The sequence below is a fragment of the Haliotis rubra genome, unplaced genomic scaffold, assembly GCF_003918875.1.
Source record: "Haliotis rubra isolate DU_JTF1 unplaced genomic scaffold, ASM391887v1 Scf66, whole genome shotgun sequence".
Classification (NCBI taxonomy): Eukaryota; Metazoa; Mollusca; class Gastropoda; order Lepetellida; family Haliotidae; genus Haliotis; species Haliotis rubra.
This window is the reverse complement of record NW_025767368.1, coordinates 333275-356217: the sequence shown is the minus strand read 5'-3', so window position 1 is coordinate 356217 and position 22943 is coordinate 333275. Positions and strand designations below refer to the sequence as shown.

The 22943-nt window shown below is 38.9% G+C and overlaps 2 protein-coding genes and 1 long non-coding RNA gene across 3 annotated transcripts; 1 reads left to right on the top strand and 2 right to left on the bottom strand.

The window, feature by feature from the left end:
- Positions 1 to 1540: 1540 nt before the first annotated feature.
- Positions 1541 to 12528, bottom strand: LOC124257389 (receptor-binding cancer antigen expressed on SiSo cells-like). Its single transcript, XM_046691436.1, has 5 exons — positions 12409 to 12528; positions 10916 to 11117; positions 9274 to 9456; positions 8406 to 8492; positions 1541 to 4514 (listed from the first exon to the last, which is right to left on the bottom strand). The coding sequence occupies exons 2-5, from the start codon at positions 11102 to 11104 to the stop codon at positions 4302 to 4304; spliced, it is 672 nt and encodes a 223-aa protein (XP_046547392.1). The 5' UTR covers positions 11105 to 11117; positions 12409 to 12528; the 3' UTR covers positions 1541 to 4301.
- Positions 1541 to 20452, bottom strand: LOC124257392. Its single transcript, XR_006893257.1, has 3 exons — positions 20439 to 20452; positions 18697 to 18699; positions 1541 to 1918 (listed from the first exon to the last, which is right to left on the bottom strand). It is a non-coding gene; the product is annotated as an uncharacterized LOC124257392 (long non-coding RNA).
- On the top strand, positions 12569 to 21995 carry LOC124257390 (protein LKAAEAR1-like). The gene is made up of 7 exons (XM_046691437.1): positions 12569 to 12674; positions 14933 to 15031; positions 15377 to 15459; positions 16564 to 16635; positions 18780 to 18837; positions 20278 to 20400; positions 21074 to 21995. Exons 1-7 carry the CDS (start codon positions 12669 to 12671, stop codon positions 21134 to 21136), a joined length of 504 nt encoding a protein of 167 aa, XP_046547393.1. The 5' UTR covers positions 12569 to 12668; the 3' UTR covers positions 21137 to 21995.
- Positions 21996 to 22943: the final 948 nt, after the last annotated feature.

Genomic DNA, 22943 nt, shown 5'->3' with positions numbered 1-22943 from the left:
TACTACTACTACTACTACTACTAATGACACTTATATTGCGCTATATCCATGCCATGAAGGTATGCTCAAAGCGCATTGCCTCAAACGATGGTAACAGAGGCAGTTGAGTTGAATACAGTACTGTCCAAAAATCCCGAAAACTGAAAAAAAAACCACAAATCAAAACACGCAACAAAACACCCCAAGAAACTGACCCAATTAACACTGTTTCTTGTGATTGCTATTTCCCCTTGTGAGTTGATATACCCCACTAACTCAAGTCTTTTAACAGTGACTGCGGTTGAATAACGTTACACAACCGTACCACAGGCCCCCCACTGCGGGTCAGAAAATCGATAAACTAGGTCCCGGTTTAGTATCAACACCCCCCTACTAATAATATATATAGTAGGGGGTGTTGATACTACACCGGGGCCTAGTTTATCGATTTCTGACCCGCAGTGGGGGCCTGTGAACCGTACCAATGCTGGTTAAAACACATAAACCAAATGGAGTTGTCCCCCTTACAATGTACAATAGTGAAATAAACCATGCCATCTTATGCCTCCCCTTAAGTTTGCAGTAGAGGTCTCAGACCGGTTTAAAAATTGGATTTGTGTCAAACTGACATCAAACATAAATGTAACCTCTACTTTATTTTACAATACAATTAACAGACTTTATTTTACAATACAATTGACAGATCAAAGGCCCAAAGTGATCTATGAAAAAAGGTCAGGTGTGAAAATGATCCTTTGGATCCACACGAGTGAGTGGGTGAGTGAGTTTAGTTTTACACCACACTCAACAATATTCCAGCTATATGGCGGCGTCTGTAAATAATCGAGTCTGGACCAGACAACCCAGTGATCAACATCATTAGCAGTTGAGATACGATGACATGTGTCAGCCAAGTCAGGGAGCATGACCACCCGATCCCGTTAGTCGCCTCTTACGACAAGCCTGGGATCCACATGAATACAGAAATATGATCAAATACTGCTACTGAAATTAATTAATCAGGATATAATAAAGGATATACTAAATTGAGAAAACCAGGCCACTATGCAATGAGAAAGTGAGAGAGTTTGGTTCAGCTCAGTTTTAAACAAGTTTTGCGTGAGTATTAACAGTGTAACGGGGTATGCCTACCTAATTTTGGATGAAAGCTTCTAAACTATGGAACAACGGGGCACAACATAGAGAAATGTTTGGAAAAATAACTTATCAAATACCACATTTCTTGCGGAGCTGATTTAAAGAGTTGGAAGGGTTATATGGAGTCTGTATTTCTTGATAACAAAATGTTCACTACACGGAAGAAACTGCCTATCCTCATGCTGCTGCTACCCTACATTGCTGCCATGGTAACGTTGAATACATGCATCTCCTCCGAGGTGGGCATTGATATGAAAAGTGGTTTTAGATTGGAGCAGTCAAGTTAGTGGACAATCTAACCATCCACAAATGGATGACAAATCACTGCATATCATATAAGCTCCAATAAGCTTATGGCATATCTATGATACAAGTTCACTTTGACTACTGAGACAAAAACACATTTCACACAATACATTTTCACTATTAGTAACATGGTGTATTACTAATGAAGTGAAAATTCTTTTATTTCATATCCATCATTTATCAAGTTGTAACAGACTAATATATATAGATACTGCATTCCTTTAACTGTCCAAGTCAGCTTCACATTAGCACCACAGACCCTTGTGTCGTTGCTTAAATATTTCCAAATGTATGAATATTTTGAATTTCTAGGCTGCGTACCATGTGTAAAGATATATATAGAACATTTCTGCAATTCAAGTTGATTTGGAAATATTTGAGGAACAGCACAAGGTCCTTAGGTTAGCACGAGGGAAATCAATAGTTTATGATGGGAAAAATGTAGCACGCCATAACATACTGTCCTTAACATTCCCTGGAAGAAACTTTTACTCAAATTTCAAACTGAATTTGACAATTTGAAACAGCTGAGTTTCTAAGACCAAAAAGGCAAAACAACTCAAGTAACCTATCTACCAAATTCAGATTGTCTACTCAGTTAAAGTTCAACATCAATTTCAGTTTATTCTGGGAAATGCATTTTCCTGTGTTTTCTCAAATTTGAGTAAAAACTCTAACTTAAGTGAAAACTCAGACTTCAGTTTGTTTCGGGACCTGACATCATAAATACATACTGAGCAATGGGAGTAAGGGAGCAGGAATATTTTGGAGATATTTTCTGCAGTGGAATCTGATCACACAACTTAATAAAAATGCCACAATAATATCCACATCCCTAAGGACAAATAGTTTCTTCCTTCTGTGGCTGCAATGCATTGGTCTTCATAATCCCCATGTTCAGTTCAGCACTGTAACCATTTTCATGGATGAAGCTGATAAAACCAATCATCAACTTAATACACATTAATAGTCCCAAACAAAAAGTCAACTGTTCAATTTCAAGCAGCATAATAAATATATGATTGTACCATCATAGTTCAATATTCTACTTGTGAAGATACCGGTTAGAACTGGTCTTCAGTCTTCCATGCTTGTTGTAAGAAGCGACTAGCGGTAAGGTGGTCAGCTTGATGACTTGGTTGATGCTGACCCTAATTGCGTAGACTGATGCTCATGATTATATATGTCAGTCACTGGATTGCCTAGTCCAGGCTTGGTTATTTACATACTGCTGTCACATTGCTGGAAAACTGCTAATAGCTTTGTCAAACAATACATAAACAAAATTCTATATTCCAATCTTGCTGTCTTCAGTGACGGGGATCTCAAGAGCAGGAACAGCTCTCCCAGAATCTGACATGACACCCAGCTCACTACACCTGTCTGGAATGGAACTTGGGCAGTCCTTCCCTGTAACATGCGAAGGCTTTGTCCGATAGGCCAGACGTACATAACTAGTATTATGTCAATTCACCAAGGAATACGTGAATCACCATAATTCATGCATCCAGATCATTATAATATCATTATATTCTAAAGGTCAAATATTAATATCAAACATCACATTTTCAAGATATGGAAAAAAAGAATCAGAACAAAATTTGAAATACAGTTCTTGGATGGTACAAAAGCCTAAACTAAATTGAAGGCGAAATTTGTAGTTGCTGATGCTGTAACATCTGTGGTGCAGCTGTTGTTGCACTGGGTAACCATACTTACAGGTCTGCAGATGATGTTGTGAGCAACTGAGGCTTTACTTGCAGTCAGATTCACATCATTGACAATGGGCTTGATATATTCTCTAGGTATTCCATATGTTTTACTGCCATGGATGGAGTCTCTTATTTATTATTACGCCAATGAGTAGACACTTTTGAGATATCAAATGTCAAGAAACTGCTGTTTTATGTGACTTCTCATTTGCATTGGTTTGTGTGCTCACCCCAAGTCTGTAACATGTTGCACAAAACCACAGCCGAGCAAAGTCTTATTGTGACTTAACAAGAAAAGTGACAGAGTCCCTGTTGAATTTATTTACACTTAGTATGGTTCATGTTGTGAGAAGCCTGCATTCAACATATTGGATCAGTTAATATAAATCAGTAAAGAAATACAGGTAAATACAAAACACGTGCAAAAGCTACATTGGGCAATTACATTGTTACTTTTGGGGAATTTGAAAATTGAAAATTGATGTGTATTTGTGCACGTGAAGCTCAAATTTATTCTGCCACTTTTGATTTGTTTTCCTCATTGTATTAGCATGTTAAATAAATGGGTGATGGTGATTTATTCCAACAAGTCCAGCTTACCTGGAGCTCTGTGTGAACTGGATATGTAGGTAAACAGAATGTGTTGTGAACATGGTTAAGTCGGATATAATAACATTAAACAGCCCTGTGTTACTACCTCCAGTTAGTAGCAACCGGTAGCAGCCTTGGTGACTACCTCAAGCAGTAACCATGGTAAAACAGCAAGGTTACCAGAAAGATGGGATGATGAAAGATGCATATCAAAATGGGAAAAGTTATCTTATTCCGAACTTAACATACAAAATATTTTCACCAACACGAGATGCATAAACATTCTTTGGGTTGATTTCAGGTCGGTTTAATGCCTGACATTAACACAGATGACAGACACCATATCCGACAGAAACACATCTAAAAATGTCATTCAGTTGTTCGGAAGATAGCACAATGACATTAAACAAGATGACAATGTCACTAAAACAGATTACAACATGCAGAACAAAATGTGATAATGTCCAACACCCATCCCACTGTATGTCCACCGTATGTCCACTGTACCCACAAAGTCCTCCACATAATCCAATGATGACCACACTTGACTTTACATCATGACAATCTGACGGCCATCATGTGACTGTCTCTTTTCTGGCCACCTTTCATTTCCCTCTCATGTTTTTTCCGCTGCTGTTCCATTGTCCTTTCTTGGCGTTCGAGTCGCCTCTTCTCCTTCATGGCGGCCTCTGCCTGCCAGGACAGGTCCTCCTGAGCTTCGTCCCCCCAAGCGTTTTCCTGGTCCTCCCAGCTACCCAGCTCAGAACCCTGCAAAATAAACTACATGCATGACATACAGAGTCATGACACCAGTGAGTGAAGTTGTATGTCGCTGTTACCAATATCACGAAGACGAACACCAGAAATGGGCTTCACATAATGTACTCATGTGGGGAATCAAACTCAGATCTTTGGTGTGATAAGCTAACACTTTTACCACTAGGCTACCCCACGACCCCTTGACACCAACCCTGGGCCGATTTAGACTACTTCACACTGCCCTTGTTGTTCACCACCATAGCCCTGCTATCACACAGACGGATATAAAAACCTATCCATGCCACTTTTAGGGAAGCCAAATATCTTGGAATGAAATGACTGACACAGGGGCAGAAACTGTAAAGTCAGCAGTGAGATATATGGTTAATATTAAAGAGCGATCACAATGATGGTGATGATACATGTTGCTGCTAAATTGTGTCTAACAAGTCCCTGTGATTAGTGATACACATGAATGGATTAAAAACGGATTAAACTCCCACCGTCTCTGTGACTTACAAATATTACAATGACAAAACATGCAGTCACAATGACAGGTACAATGATACAACATTTGTACAAGTGATGTTGTATTCAGTTTCTGGAGTTATGACCGAGGTCAGGGAAAGTTAGCATTACTACCTACAGGATTAGAAGTGTATGTTTGTGCTACTACACACAGGTGTGGGATTGTCTGATGGTGTCACTACATACAGGTGTCTGACTGTCATCTTATTACATGCAGGTGTGGGACTGTGTTATACATACAGGTGTGGGACTATGTTATACATATAGGTGTCCGACTGTCATCATATTACATACAGGTGTGGGACTGTGTTATATATACAGTTATACATACAGGTGTGGGACTGTGTTATACATACAGATGTGGGGCTGTGTTATTATACATACAGGTGTGGGACTGTGTTATACATACAGGTGTGGGACTGTGTTATACATACAGATGTGGGGCTGTGTTATACATACAGTTATACATACAGGTGTGGGACTTTGTTATACATACAGATGTGGGACTGTGTTATACATACAGGTTGGGACTGTGTTATACATACAGATGTGGAACTGTGTTATACATACAGTTATACATACAGGTTGGGACTGTGTTATACATACAGATGTGGGACTGTGTTATACATACAGTTATACATACAGTTTGGGACTGTGTTATACATACAGATGTGGGGCTGTGTTATACATACAGTTATACATACAGGTTGGGACTGTGTTATACATACAGATGTGGGGCTGTGTTATACATACAGTTATACATACAGGTTGGGACTGTGTTATACATACAGATGTGGGACTGTGTTATACATACAGTTATACATACAGGTTGGGACTGTGTTATACATATAGATGTGGGACTGTGTTATACATACAGTTATACATACAGTTTGGGACTGTGTTATACATACAGATGTGGGGCTGTGTTATACATACAGTTATACATACAGGTTGGGACTGTGTTATACATACAGATGTGGGGCTGTGTTATACATACAGTTATACATACAGGTTGGGACTGTGTTCTACATACAGGTGTGGGACTGTGTTATACATACAGATGTGATTAGTGATACACATGAATGGATTAAAAGCGGATTAAACTCCCACCGTCTCTGTGACTTACAAATATTACAATGACAAAACATGCAGTCACAATGACAGGTACAATGATACAACATTTGTACAAGTGATGTTGTATTCAGTTTCTGGAGTTATGACCGAGGTCAGGGAAAGTTAGCATTACTACCTACAGGATTAGAAGTGTATGTTTGTGCTACTACACACAGGTGTGGGATTGTCTGATGGTGTCACTACATACAGGTGTCTGACTGTCATCTTATTACATGCAGGTGTGGGACTGTGTTATACATACAGGTGTGGGACTATGTTATACATATAGGTGTCCGACTGTCATCATATTACATACAGGTGTGGGACTGTGTTATATATACAGTTATACATACAGGTGTGGGACTGTGTTATATATACAGATGTGGGGCTGTGTTATACATACAGGTGTGGGACTGTGTTATACATACAGGTGTGGGACTGTGTCCCACTACATACAGATTGGGACTGTGTTATACATACAGATGTGGGGCTGTGTTATACATACAGTTATACATACAGGTTGGGACTGTGTTATACATACAGATGTGGGGCTGTGTTATACATACAGGTGTGGGACTGTGTTATACATACAGGTGTGGGACTGTGTTATACATACAGGTGTGGGACTGTGTTATACATACAGGTGTGGGACTGTGTTATACATACAGATGTGGGGCTGTGTTATACATACAGGTGTGGGACTGTGTTATACATACAGGTGTGGGACTGTTTTATACATACAGGTGTGGGACTGTGTTATACATACTGGTGTGGGACTGTGTTATACATACAGGTGTGGGACTGTGTTATACATACAGGTGTGGGACTGTGTTATACATATAGGTGTGGGACTGTGTTATACATACAGATGTGGGGCTGTGTTATACATACAGGTGTGGGACTGTGTTATACATACAGGTGTGGGACTGTTTTATACATACAGGTGTGGGACTGTGTTATACATACTGGTGTGGGACTGTGTTATACATACAGGTGTGGGACTGTGTTATACATACAGGTGTGGGACTGTTATCCATACAGGTGTGGGACTGTGTTATACAGGTATGGGACGGTGTTATACATACAGGTGTGGGACTGTGTTATACATACAGGTGTGGGACTGTGTTATACAGGTATGAAACTGTGTTATACATACAGGTGTGGGACTGTGTTATACATACAGGTATGGGACGGTGTTATACATACAGGTGTGGGACTGTGTTATACATACAGGTGTGGGACTGTGTTATACATACAGGTGTGGGACTGTGTTATACATACAGGTATGAGACTGTGTTATACATACAGGTGTGGGACTGTGTTATACATACAGGTATGGGACTGTGTTATACATACAGGTATGAGACTGTGTTATACATACAGGTGTGGGACTGTGTTATACAGGTATGGGACTGTGTTATACATACAGGTGTGGGACTGTGTTATACATACAGGTGTGGGACTGTGTTATACATACAGGTGTGGGACGGTGTTATACATACAGGTGTGGGACTGTGTTATACATACAGGTGTGGGACTGTGTTATACAGGTGTGGGACTGTGTTATACATACAGGTGTGGGACGGTGTTATACATACAGGTGTGGGACTGTGTTATACATACAGGTGTGGGACGGTGTTATACATACAGGTGTGGGACTGTGTTATACATACAGGTATGAGACTGTGTTATACATACAGGTGTGGGAGGTTATACAGGTGGGACCGGTGTTATACATACAGGTGTGGGACTGTGTTATACATACAGGTGTGGGACTGGTTATACAGGTATAGGGACGGTGTTATACATACAGGTGTGGGGATATCAGATGTGTGCCAGTATACATTGCTGTCTTGTTGCATACAGGTGTGGGACTGTGTTATACATACAGGTATGGGACTGTGTTATACATACAGGTGTGGGACTGTGTTATACATACAGGTGTGGGACTGTGTTATACATACAGGTGTGGGACTGTGTTATACATACAGGTGTGGGACTGTGTTATACAGGTGTGGGACTGTGTTATACATACTGGTGTGGGACTGTGTTATACATACAGGTGTGGGACTGTGTTATACATACAGGTGTGGGACGGTGTTATACATACAGGTGTGGGACTGTGTTATTATACACAGTGTATGAGACTGTGGTTATACATACACAGGTGGGACTGTGTTATACATACAGGTGTGGGACGGTGTTATACATACAGGTGTGGGACGGTGTTATACAGGTATAGGACGGTGTTATACATACAGGTATGGGGATATCAGATGTCACTGCCAGTCTGTTGGAGATTGCTGTCTTGTTGATACTCGGCTCATCTTTCTTCTTCAGTAATATCTAAAACAAGCAAGAATGAATACAAACATCCAATTTATACCGACAATTGCCTTTGTGACTCTTCTGTTGAAAATTTCAAAATGACTCCTGTATGAATTAGTGTTGGGAATTGGTTGAAATCTCACAATTGATGATTGGTTCATTACCAACGAACAATCATCGAAAATAAATTGGTTAGCGTCATTTTTTAGATTTTCCTATTCAGGTTGTAGTTGCAGATAAGTATATAGAAAAAAACATTTGGTTCTGTGGTGTTTTTTTTAGAAACTGCACAAATTACATTTGCAGATTCCACATCCAGTGTAAAATGATTCAGTTCCAGTGTAACATTAACTTCCCAGATACTTCAAGAAATATTCAGTCATGACTTTTCAGAAAGTGAAGTGAGTTTTCTCAGAAATAAACACGTTTTCAGGCCCTGACAACGTCCTAGATATGTTCCATCATCAAGTATTTCAAACTCTATTACAGCGGTTCCAAAATGGTTTGTGTTCGATTATGAGAAAATGTGATCGATTGCTTGGTCGTTTGGCCACTGCGACCAATCTTCGATTATTTCAATTAATCGGACCACCACTAGTATGAATGCAACTACACATGACTGACTTCTGTATACTAACATGAGTTGGTTTAGCCTGGCTATCACCAGGTATGTTCTCAATACCAGTAGCGTCTTAATCCATCCACATTCATCCACCCTACTGTTATTCATTACCACATGGTATATGAGAAGTGTCAAGTTAGTTTCTACACTGTCAATACTGTCCACATGATAACCCACCTTTGGTGCCTTTTTAAAGTCTGGTGTGAGGTCCTGGAAATAATCAATCTCAGGCTCCGGTTCTGGTTCTGTCACACGCTTTTGCCGATAGTTACTGGCTGTCACATGACCTGTCATGTGTGAGTTGTGACTCTTACGACCCATGTCCTCTACTCCCCATGTGTCCCAGGACTGAAGCTCTGTCTGTGGACAAAACATTAAACGCTGAGTTGTCGTCTACAGTTCAAGTAGTGGTAACTGGAGGCAAGGTATAAGGGGGATTAGGTTAAAAAATACTTCAGTTCAATAGCGATGTGCATGCAGATGTGGCAGCTTGTACCATGTGTACCTCCAGACTATTGGTGTTTTAGGTCACTAGCACACAGAGATACCACGCTGCACCTTCACAGAGATACCCCACTCACACACATTATACTGACTCAAAGCTGACCACATCTTGGTGGTGGTGTGTGGACCTGTGCGTAGAGCCCAGGTCACAAATCATGGTCGTGGAGAGTCCTTGGATGGGTGTCCGTGTTTGACAGATTGACTCATGAGAGTTTCTAGGACTTCAGTCCTGCCCCACAACGAAGCAAGCACGAACACATGTGGTCTTACCATAGGCAAATGAGTTTGTTCATAAATTGCGTCTGTTCACCCAGCAGTAAACGGGTACCCAGTGGGATAGGTGAGGTGAGGTGAAATTGGGTTTAACGTCGTGCTTGAAAATATGTCGCTCATATGACAACGTGCATGCGTGTGTATGTGCGGCTGCTTGTACTAGCCCAGACTGAAGCTGGTTTTATAGTGCTAGCCCACTGAGATACCATGCCACAGTGAAGCATGAATACCCCACTCAGACACATTATACTGACTCTGAGCTGACCAGTCCTTGTTGTACCCATTAATGCCGAGTGCCAGGCAGGGACCAACAAGTACTATATTTTATCGTCTTTTGGTATGACGCGGTCGGGGATTGAACCCACAACCTTCCGCTCTCCGGGCGGACACTCTAACCACTACACAACGGAGGCCGTCCCCCGGTGGGATAAGTCATATGACGGGTAACCTTCTAGCAGTAGCACCTCATATGCAGCTTGGGTTATCCGGGGTAATAATGTGTTGAGCATGCACAAGAGCATGGAAACAGGTGCTTTATAAATAACCATTGTTATAATTATCTTGTTTCCTCCAAATAATGCCAAGTGCCACGCAAGGTAGCAAGGTACGTTGTTAAACTTACTCAATATCATGTGCTGCATGTTTTGCAATCTAGGGGAGATCTATTTGAGGATGTGAAGGTAAACTGAATAAAGTACTTTAAGAAGGATGTCAACTTTGTAACTTACATCATTGAAATGGATTTCCATTTCTGTGTTTGCATGTCCAGTACATATACAATCATGATAACTATACATTAATACAAAAAGTTTTACCTTCATCCTAACATCATTTTTGGGGTACTTTTTGATGCAAATACCAAATATTCTTATCTTAGCAAAATATATGTGTTATTAACATATTTATATGTAAATCTGCCTGTTTCATAACTGTTTACACAAAAGCCTGAAGCCCTGAAGTACAATAAACAGAAAATTCATTTTACTAGTATGCAAGCAACTAGCATCATGTTGACAGACACTCAGGTTGTGATGTGTCCTACCTCGCTGCTGTCTGGCACTGGCATCATGTCAATAGTGGTGGAATCGTATGTCGACATGTGATTGCCAACAGGAATAATATCTGCGTCTGAGTTTCTTCGTCGGCGACATACCAAACGCTTAAAAGGTGAAAATATTTTAAAGACGAGGCTGATTAATGTCTTGATGATGTTCCATACTACACGAAGCATTGTGCATCAAGTCCTGAAACATACAAAACAATGGCCTTGAAACACTTCATGAGTCACTGAGTTAGGTTTAACTCTGCCTTTATCAACAGTATTATTTTATCATGTTGCCCCTTGGCACTGCATGCTTAGACATACACTGTTATTTTGGGGCATAAGCAAAGAGAAGATTCAAGACAAATGTAACTGAGAATACATTCTTCATAAATATCCCTCCATCTGGAATCATGACATCATAAGAGCATAGATCAAATAAATCAAGTCATAAATCCATTACCATGAATACAATTTCTGAAGTGAAATGGATCAGATGCATGAAATACAGAATGTTTGGGGCAAAATTCAAGCATATTCATTGTCCTTGGTTTGGATGATGATTTTCACTTAAAAGTTTTGTGCATGAGTGAGTGAGTTTAAGTTCATGCCGCGTTTGCAATATCCCTTTGTACCCATCAGGGAAATCAAGCCAGGGTCTACCCCACTGCCCCTCTCTTGTTGATGAACCAACATTTCATGACATGAAGCTGTCCTTAAATACATCCTTTATTCATGGTAATGAAACAGGAAAACCATGGGTCTTCTGATTAATTGTTTTCGATCCGATGAAAACTTGTTCTGTTTATGCAGCAGACACAAACACAGTATGACTTTCAGAGTCCATAGGATTTTTCAAATAAATGAATGCATGCATATAGTGCTTGGTCGAGTACAGATTTTATTCTTTGGTACACAGCCTAAATAGGGATTGCCTAACTGGAGTTACAGTGAAGTTTGGTAATGAGAGAATATATCACTCGACTCCCGAATGGTCTGGGTAGTCCTGTGGGTAACTGATTCCAACACTGTACGCATCCGAACAGAATTACCTGTCTTAGGACTTATGCATACAATTGCACAATTCAGCATACACTAAAGGAGCAAACTATCTACTACTGAAACTGTCTTATGATTGCAGTTTATTGTTAGTGTTTAGCCAAACGAAATGTCCTTATTCATTGTATGTGTGCGACAACAGTAAAAAACAAAACATGATTTATTTGTATTGCTTATTTGTGCCTTTGGAATCACTTCCTATCTGCAGGAGAATAAAATAGTACACAACAGTATATACAATCTACAGTTATGACTGATGAACTTAAATGCCCCCTCTCTTTCCATCAACTAGTGATCTTAGTTTGATCGCGACAGAAATACGGGCACAGGTTTGATCATGAAATGAAAGCGACAGTGTCGGAGTTGCCATGCTGAATGTTTTCATTCTTTCAGTATCGCCATTGATCAACCTGATTGATCAAGCAGTAACTTACAGTATATCACAAACGTGTCCAGGGTCTATGTGAAAACATCGAGAGACAAATCATAAAGTCATGTTGAAATATGTTTGCGTGCGAAACATGAAATGAAAACGTTCACAAATGAGAGTTACTTCCCCTGGTCTCGAGTACCCTCGAAAACTATCGCGTGAATTCCGCGTATTGTTGCTAAACAACAGTAAACAAGATGGTGGCAGTATAGGAAATCCCGCGTTTGACAGAAAATTATATTCTGCAGCATCACAGATTACAAGATGCCGGTGATTATTTATTTACTTTTCCTGAGACATGTTTTGTACACATGATGCCTTATACCCGGATATTTGTTATCTATAGTAACATTATTGCTTTTGTAGGAGAAACAATGTTCTCGTTGTCAGTATGGTCAGTAGAAATGTATTGCTACTCGCGTCAGCAGGCTCATAAATACGATCAGTGTAAGAACCCCCCCCCAAAAATTTGTACCAGACCACATGGTTGATCACATTCAGCCCACTGAAAACCAACCAGTCCTATCAGCACTGTCTACAAAAGTATTCTTTCATTAAATAAAACAGAAGATATCTTTGATGAGCTTCAGTAAACTCGATCATTATAATTTGCTGTAAGTTACTACAGAGAGGCATTGTTGAGACAAAAACTAATGATCATCTTTAATACTATGTTATGGAAAAATTGTTTTAAATGGTAATAGAGCCAGTATAAATTAATATTGTTCAAATATTAACTTGACCATATGTCAGGTAACTTTATTTTTCATGCACAGCTCAAAGTTAACCCGTCTGAGCATTCAGCAGTTTCAAGCACTGATGAGATACAGACCTCACAAATGGTTCCACCAGACCCAAGGATAACTCACTGACTGATCTAAGTTATTGTCACAACAACGCTTATTACCTGATTCACTAAAAGGGTCTTGGGATTGTTTTATGTTTATGGTCACTGTAAAATCAATCAGTGTACTATTTAGATTATAAAGTCCTTTTGTGTGGATTCATCTCTAAAATTTATACTGATTTTAAATTCCGAAACACTCAATAGCTGTCATTTGTGGAATATTTGTATACAAGGTAAATTAACACTGTTAACATGCATATAAGTAACTTATTTTGTTATTGTTTAACTGAATATAATGAATAATATATCAACTGCTTCCAGTTGTAAAAAGATATTTGCATTCATTATCCAAGTTTCGTAATATATATCATATTCACCTCATAGTGGATTTGTTGTAATCCCCTAGTCATTATTACTTTTGTCATTTTTATTTTAGTACGTCCAACTGATGTGTGTAGACAATCAAATGTGCAGTCATTTTAGTTTCTTGTGTGAAGCCCATTTCTGATGTCCCCCACAGTAATATTGCTGGAATATTGCTAAAAGCGATATAAAACTAAACTCACTCACTCACTTTATATCGAGCCATATTCAAGGACTCAGTATTTTGGTGCTAACATATCACAGCATTAGTGATACAACTCAGCATGCTCTTTCTACGAAGATTATAAACTCACTCATTTTAGTTTCCAGTCTTCTGGATGATATAATTAGGAAGAGATTAACCTTATTGCTTATTGCATTAAACAGCGAACAAACCATAACCATGTTACAATGTTAGCCCTTAATCTGGATGATAGTCTCAGTCAGTGTTTTCATTCACTTCATCACCACACAAGTCAGTTATGAGAGTAATACTGCTTGTTCAAAGGGTGAAAAATAGCTGTAGGCTCTTCTGCATAATATCAGGAATCCTGTAATAGCTTTTCAAACATGTATCTTTGTAGGCAACTTTGACCTGGATCTTGAACTTCTGTGAAGCTTAGTAAAGTGATTAAGAGAAGTGGTATCTCAGTTATCATTAACTTCCTTATCTTCTGGTATTCTTTATTTGTTACTTTACATATGGATGTAGTAAACCTAAATACATTTGACTAAGGTCTGATTGGGTTGAACGTGTTCTTAAAGTCACAGAGTAAGCGAATTAATTTTGTTTTGGACAATGGTCAGCAGTAGTTGTATTCTGTATACCGGTATGTCATGAGGTTAAAAATAAATTCAGGGGCCAGGCAGACCAGTGGTTGATAGGATGAATGACAATATGCTTCACTTTTGTATGATCACGCACAAACAGGCAGGTCTCCCATTGTTACCAACTGAGCCTTGAATTGGCCGCAACAGAATCACCTGAGGTCAGTGTGCGAAATAGTTTCCAAATTGTGCAAACCAGTCGGGCTAGCTATGCCTGAAAGTTACTAGCCCACAAAATAATTCACTAGCCCGAAATTTGAAAGTAGAAACTAAGCAAAAGATCACAGAAATAGATGAGATTAAGATATTGTCGGCATGACATGGTTTCATCGTTAAGCTGCTAATGTGATGAACATTTTTTATCAGGCCGTAATCTTGCATCATAATCAAGTGTTTTATAACTATAAGTCAGAGAGAGTGATATATTCACAGTTATCTATTGAAGGAAAACTTACATACATTTAATGTCAGTCCTGTATTCTGCCTCCAGAGCTCTCTACCACCTGAGAAGTCTGAAAGGAGTAGGAAAAAGCTGTCTCCTTTTGAACTGAAGAAACTATCCCCTCAAGAAAGAAGCAGATATCTTGCCGTGAGTTTTCTCTCCTCTTTTGTTTTGAGAATATTCATCTTTTGGCATATAACAGACAAATGAACACATTGAACTTGTTTTCTGCAAATAACCGATTCTGTTTTCCATTTGTCAACCCACTTGCCACTGAAAACTGTACAAACCTTCTGATCATTCTGATATTTTTTATATAAGTTGAATTGAAACCACATTCTTATTCATGATAGCAAAAATATTGGACTTATGTTTTTTCCAAACATACGATTTTTGGATAACATCTAAAAATGTTTTAGATTAAACATTATTTCTCACTCCACCAAGGGGTAATGTCTCATCATTGAATTCTCAACCTGCCACTTGTTTTAGTATGAGGAACCCCCTAAGCATGTGAGTGAAGCTGTGAGTGCCACTAATAAGAGGCTTGTAGAGCTGAAGAAAACAAGGACCAGGTCAGTACTGAACTGGCATTCCACTTCAATCATACATTACTGATTGGCATCTCATTCAGTCATACATCAGTCATCAGAATCCCATTTCCATCATACATCATTGATCAGAATCCCACTTCCATCATCCATCACTGATCAGAATCCCACTTCTATCATACATCATTGATCAGCATCCAACTTCCATCATCCATGCTTGATCAGAATGCCATTTCCATCATACATCATTGATCAGAATCCCACTTCCATCATACATCATTGACCAGAATCCCATTTCCATCATACATCATTGATCAGCATCCCACATTGATCAGAATCCCATTTCCGTCATACATCATTATCAGAATCCAACTTCTGTCATACATCATTGATCAGAATCCCACGATGATACATCATTGTCAGAATCCCACTTCCATCATACATCATTGATCAGCATCCAACTTCTGTCATACATCATTATCAGAATCAAACTTCTGTCATAAATCACTGATCAGATGCCCACTTCCATCATACATCATTGATCAGAATCCCACTTCCGTCATACATCATTGATCAGCATCCAACTTCTGTCATACATCATTATCAGAATCAAACTTCTGTCATAAATCACTGATCAGATGCCCACTTCCATCATACATCATTGATCAGAATCCCACTTCCATCATACATCATTGATCAGAATCCCACTTCCATCACACATCATTGATCAGAATCCCATTTCCGTCATATATCATTATCAGAATCCAACTTCTGTCATATATCATTGATCAGAATCTCACTTCTGTCATATATCACTGATTGTTTTATGCCCACTTCTGTCACATGTCAGTGATAGACATTCCACCAAGACGTTGACCATGCATCATTCATGGGACATTCCACTCGACCATGTTCTATCACTGTCCACTGCATATTGCCGTATCATTGTATTATATTTCCACTTATGCTGTCACAGAGACAAAATCAGGTCTATACTTTGTTGATGTTTCAGTTTAATTTTCTGTTTAAGTTTAATCCTAAAAGTAATAACATCAATCAGATGAACCATATATATAGATATTTTCAGAATCTTCCTGTAACTTAATTCATTTTTTGTCACCTTTTCAGAGAGTGTGCTCCACCTTCAGAAAAGGAAGTGGAGGAGAAAGACAAATATGACAACTTAATAGGACAACTAAAGTGAGTTTGTCACTTCTACAGCTGCAAGTTTGTTACTTGTTTAAGCAATGAATGTTAAAACCAGGCGACATGGGTGACCAAGAGGTCCATGTTCCCCAACTCACTGTGTAAAGTCTCATTTCCTCACATTCCTCCTTGGTCTAGTGGATAGAATGTCTGCTTGGTGTAGAGACAGTGGGCAGCTCAATTCCCTGGATGCATCATACCAAACGATGTTTTTTAAGATGTCTTTCACTATACAGGTGAAATAACAAATATATAATCCGTATGAGTGGGATAGTCACATTAAACGTGGTGGTGTGTGGTCCTGTGCACAGAGCTCAGGTCACGAATCAGTTGAAGTTAAGCAACATCGAGCTCGGTCACTGTCCTTGGATGGGTGACTGTGTTGGCAGCTTGACTCCTGAGAGTTTCTAGGACTTCAGTCCTGCCCCACAACGAAGCACATGTGATACATGTGGTCTCACCTTAGGCAAATCAGTTTGTTCAAAATTGCCTCTGTTCACCCAGCAGGAAAATGGGTACAGTGACTATAACCTTCTAGCGCCTAACAGGCAGCTTGGGCTAATAAGTCCAGGGTAATAATAATCAGATTCTGATTAAGCACCATGAGCAATCACTGTGTGCTATAGAAGATGACTTATTATATTATTTTAACTTCAACATGGTATCTCTGTGAGCTAGAATTATGGAACCAGTGAAGCACCAACAGCCATTGACTTATACATGTGTGTTGCTATAGCAGTTCAATAATCCTCAACATGACATTAAACCCAATTTCACCTCACCTCAGCTGTGATCATAGTTTCAAACCATATATTTGTTAGGTAAGTAATCTTTAAATCTGTCAATGCAATACCCGGGTACCTATCTTGCTTCACAAAAGTTGTATTTGCCTACGACATGTGTCACACTCAGCTGGCAACTCTATCACAATATGCTTTCAAGCTTTGATACAAGAAAAAAAAACCCAGTGTCATCCATGCACTGTACACCCTTATTGCTATCATGGAATAATAATTCAAACCAAAAATTATTATTAATTACAACCACTACAAGTGACGGTATGCACCTCTCCTCTTCTTCTACGACCATGTGTGGAAACATGCTGTAGGCTAAGTTGAATCAAATCTTACTGGCCTCTGACCACCTGATCTCTGCCCCCACTCCGATAGCAGCACCTGTCAATCATCTCAATAAGCGTGCATATCGCTCAGATGATCACGTGACTACCTGTGCCTGTCATTCTCTTTCTTGTTGCTATGTCCTGTGGACGTGTGCTTGTCTCTAAGAAAGTTTGATTGTGTTTCAACATGGGTAAATCGAATCGTAATGGTTCTAAGAAGCGCCAGTACAGCTGGACTGCACGTTTACGATCCCGCCGCTGTCCACTATCTTGGGCCCAGATGACAAAGAATATCTTTCCTTGTGCCTGTTTCGAGCATTACGGATTTACCTTACTAAGCTGCCTCGCAGGATCGCCGCAGACTGCGTAAGAGACTGTTCATTCCGATATCCACTGCCTCCGCCTCGGAAGTCTCATGCACTACCTTGGCGTTTTGGATGAGAAGTACGATCTGCATGCATATGCCTTTGCTGACCTTCCTCCACCGTCGACGGCGAAGAGTCATGAGACTCGGGCTCTCGCTTGCACCATGGCGCTTCAAAAGAATTTTGGAAATCAGATACTGTGTTCGCCTAAGGTATCAATAAGACACTGCTAAGTCCTTGATACCTTATGCTAGGATTTTATCTTGAACATCTGTGAAATTGTGCAGCCGTAATTTATACCTTTTTCAATAGTATGTCTGTGAGATGAGTTTTACTACTTTTGACTGGAGTCTTTCTCTAAGCTATTACTGATGCATGATGGAACTAATATTCTATATTTATATTTTCCTAATATCTGAATCCTAATATATCGCTTGTAGTGGTTATAATTAATAATGAATTATTATTCCATGATATTGCTCTGAAATGAATTAGTTGTGTCATATGTGACATGTCCCACATAGTTTTACCAGTCACCATGCTCAGTGGAATTTGTATCTTTGACAATACTTGCTGGACAAGTGGTAATGCCCTTGTGAATGATACCCTTGGTTCAACTCACCTCTCACAACAAGATACACTTCATGTTCCAGGGCAGCAGAATCCCGGAACCGGTTAAGGATCATGAGGCTGCGTTATCAAGCAAATAGGGTTTGTCATCATTCCTGGAAATCTCTGACTATATTCCATTCATATTGGTCTACTTTCTCAAGTATGCAATGGATTTCTACTATTGTCCACGTGTCTTGCTGCTGGTGATGTTTGTGGATAGTAAATCATATGGACATGTTATAAGGCCTGAAAAAAAATATGTTGTGGTTCCGATCACCCGACCGACCCTTGGGTAAGAGTTCCTCCCGTTCCCCCATCCCAAATAATATGTATAAATTAATATGTACTAAAATTATTAACAAAACCTAACACAACAATTACTAGAGAACAAACAAAAATAACTAAAATCCCAAAAATTAATTACAATATATAGGGTCGAACCACGTCGATGATAAGGGCCCCAGGCACGGTAATGTTACAAATATAATATGGGGGGAACGGAAGGATCTCTTTCCGACCCTTGAATTCTGGTGCCGCCCCTATTTTTTTAAGCGGAATGAATAAAATAAGCTTTCAGATACCATTGTGTTTCCCCGGCACCAACAGATATCTGTCATTCTGATAGAGAAAGTTGACATGATGGCCATAAGCTTGATTGAATAAACAATTACACATTGATAAATGTGTTATTAGTTTGTACTTTCCTTCTAAAAAAAAAATATGTAAAAAAAAAATTCCAACCTACCTACCCTAAATTTTTAAGAGGTGTAAAGGGGAACCACAACATTTTTTTTATTTGGCCTATTCAGATGATGGGGATTATTTGACTTGTGACTCAGAAATCTATGTTGCATATAAGTTGATGGAATATTTAAGTAGTGGAAGCAATATGACAGACAGACATGCACAGTGTTTTATCTTTGGTATATTAACTATTGGAAGTGATGTGATATGTGTAAGCAGAGGTACAGATAACCTGCGTATCTGCGTAAATTACGCAAATATTTATGTGAAAACTCAATTCCTATTAAGTCTATTGCGTACAAGTACGTTTGAATTTTTGTAAATAATCAATAAATGTGATCTAGCATGCGTACACACAAAAAATGTCAAATCTTAGCTTGCATACCAGTGGATAGATAAAATAACCGAGGTATATTGAGAGGTTCTATATCAGGACATGAACTTGACAACTTGCAGTCTTTCTTATCGTTTCTCATATTACATATTAAATATAAATAACAAACACTATAATTTAAACTTTATTATATTTTTAAAATTAATGGAAAATTTCAAAATACCCAATTGAGTTTGAGTGAGGTGAGTACAATTTATTTGGTTACTCAAAGGAAACTTAGGATACCCAATCGAGATGAACACAAGCGAGTACATAACTCAATGACTCAAAACGTTATCTGTAGCTCTGTGTAAGGCATTTCACCATGGAAATATTTAGGCACTGGAAATGGTATGATGGATGTGTATAGTTGTATGTATTGACACGGGGAGGGGATTATATGGTCCTACTGAATGTTACAGGCCCAGGAAATCAGCCACTTGATTGCATGTCAGCCGGTGGCCTTGAAGGCTGTCCGACTCCAGGCATTGCTCCCACCTTACCCAGACACCAAGGACCGAGGAGATCGTCTGGACAAACTAGATGTGAGTAGCACACAACTGTGTTTCCTAGTCCTTGGAACAATGTCTGCATTGTTGATTGTACAGTCCTTCAGTTGCAGCGTCTCCGGTCAGAATATATTCCTTGCACCTCATGTGTTTCGTAATGATATCCATGTTGTTTTTCCTCTCCCATCAGTCCTAGATTAATAGTCTCACTTCAGATCAAAAAGTTTGATTGAAATCCATTCACCATTTTGAATACATTGCATCCCACCTTGGAGAGAAATGAACAAATTCTACTTATACATTTTCTGCATTGCGTTCAACATAAGGATATTAGAATAACATGAGAGTCTGGTGCTTTGTTGTCCCCATCTTTTATGTTTTTCCTGTCTTAAAAGCTCAACAGCAATCTCTGCACATAAATATATAGCAGAATAATGATCTGATTGTGAAGCATATCTTAAACTGTATGTTTATTTAAGTACTATCATGCATTTTACATGTGTTACAAAGGACAACTTTTATAATTGGGCAATATGTATGTACAGAGAAATATCATTAAAACAAGAAAATCATTTCATCATGATCGATATAGAAGACAAGCAGGGTAGTGAGACACATCATTTCCAATATCCGTGGCTGACTACAGTAAAATAAAAAATAGTGAAATGAGGTGCAGAGATGAGACAGTTTGCTGACTTTGTTTTGTCAGAGAGAGCGGGTCGAGCAGTTGCTGGAGGATGCAGAGGGTCTCCAGACCAACAGGATCCACTGATCCTCTGTCTTACATCAGCAGCAGGAGGGACTTGCTGGTGGGAAGATGCACGTTGATCTCATGGTGGTTACCTGTCACAGATTGCTGTCATTACTTCATCACTGTATGGCTGTGTGTTCATCAGTTGTTTTCACTGTCAAATTTTATTTAGAAGAAACTGAAAATGTTGGAAACGAGGGAATTTTGGTGATTTTAATATGAATTCATATATATATATACATATACTTTTAATATCATGAATATGTCACTTTTCACTTATTGTATGCCGTTTTGAGGCTTTCGAATATTTTATGAGTTCTGTTTAATAAAATAAGTTTATATTTAGAATTTTTTCTCTGTGAGATATTTGTATATCTTTGTAGAAACAGTATGACTGCATGGTTATAGTGCAATATACTTTTCATGCCATAGTTATTGTAATATTTGTTCTGCAGTAAGTTGGACAGAAGTATAGGGCAATTTTTATAATTATTAGTATTGTTTAAGCTACACAAAAATTACATCATTCATCATGATGAATGTTTTACAATGATTGATGAAATGGGGGAGGGATTTTCCATGCCTGTTGTATCCTTGACTACAAGTGAGAGGTATGATCATGTTAATTTTGAAATCGTAAAATTGACCTCAGTACGGCAACATAGCATGGTACAGCTGTATGTCATAGCTTGTCATCGGTCATGTTGGGGAAACCGCTTGTCATTGTTTATATATAACACCGTTGTACATAGTAACTGGCAAAATATACAAAGTATGTTTCATTTGTATATTGTACTGTCCGTATTACTGATATAAAGTAATTGAAAAGATAGTTTGGATAATGTACTGTACAACTTCAAATAAATGTGTCACATGTTAACGAATGTGTTGGGATTTCTACCTCTGGAGCAAGGAGTAGTGTAAACCGCCTTTCACTTGTCTTCAACTTTAACTGGCCCTGATTCATCAAAACAATCATTTTACTGTTTCTATTGTCTGTCATATTTATTTAGTTCCTCTTTGAAGCCAAACTGAAGCATTGAGAACTGATTCAGAAATATAGCTGTCAAACACCTCAAACAGGACTATTATTCACTTACTCCAGCATTCTGACTGCAGGGGAATATATGCTCACAGTAGTATCAACTCTGGGTAGCGTTGGTGCAGTATTACCGACTGGATATATTGATTGTAATATTTACACATTTCCATGCTGATTGATCCCTTAAGAGGCAAATGTTGGATATCATACATACAATACTTCGAACTGACAGCTTTGATTTAGCTAGAAATCGGGCAAATCAGTTTGGAATCCACTCTTTCATTCACTCTCTTGTTGAGAAAAAAATTATATGACGTTTCAATTGATAAGGTCACAGACAGGTTACATTCAGAGTACTAGAGATAGTACTAACTAACTTTGATAATATAGGACTCCAGCGGTATAAGACTTTTGACTAGTTTCATATGCCATGTGAACATTCGAATGCTTTCAGTGAAATGTTTTGGTAGGGATGATATTTCATGTTATCTATTCATTTTCCCTTTAATTTCAATTACATACGCACTCGAACTTCAGAATTGCGGACATTCTGCTCCTTGTAAACGAATGGTGTTAATACCGATCCTATGACGATCTTGTACAGCATGGGGGTTCAGTTCAGTAACGCTTCCTTAGTCACTATCATAGAATTCCGTGGAGTGAGTGAGTTTAGTTTACGCCGCACTCAGCAATATTTCATCTATATGGCGGCGGTCCGTAAATAATCGAGTCTGGACCTGACAATCCTGTGTTGAACAGCATGAGCATCGATCTACGTACGCACCT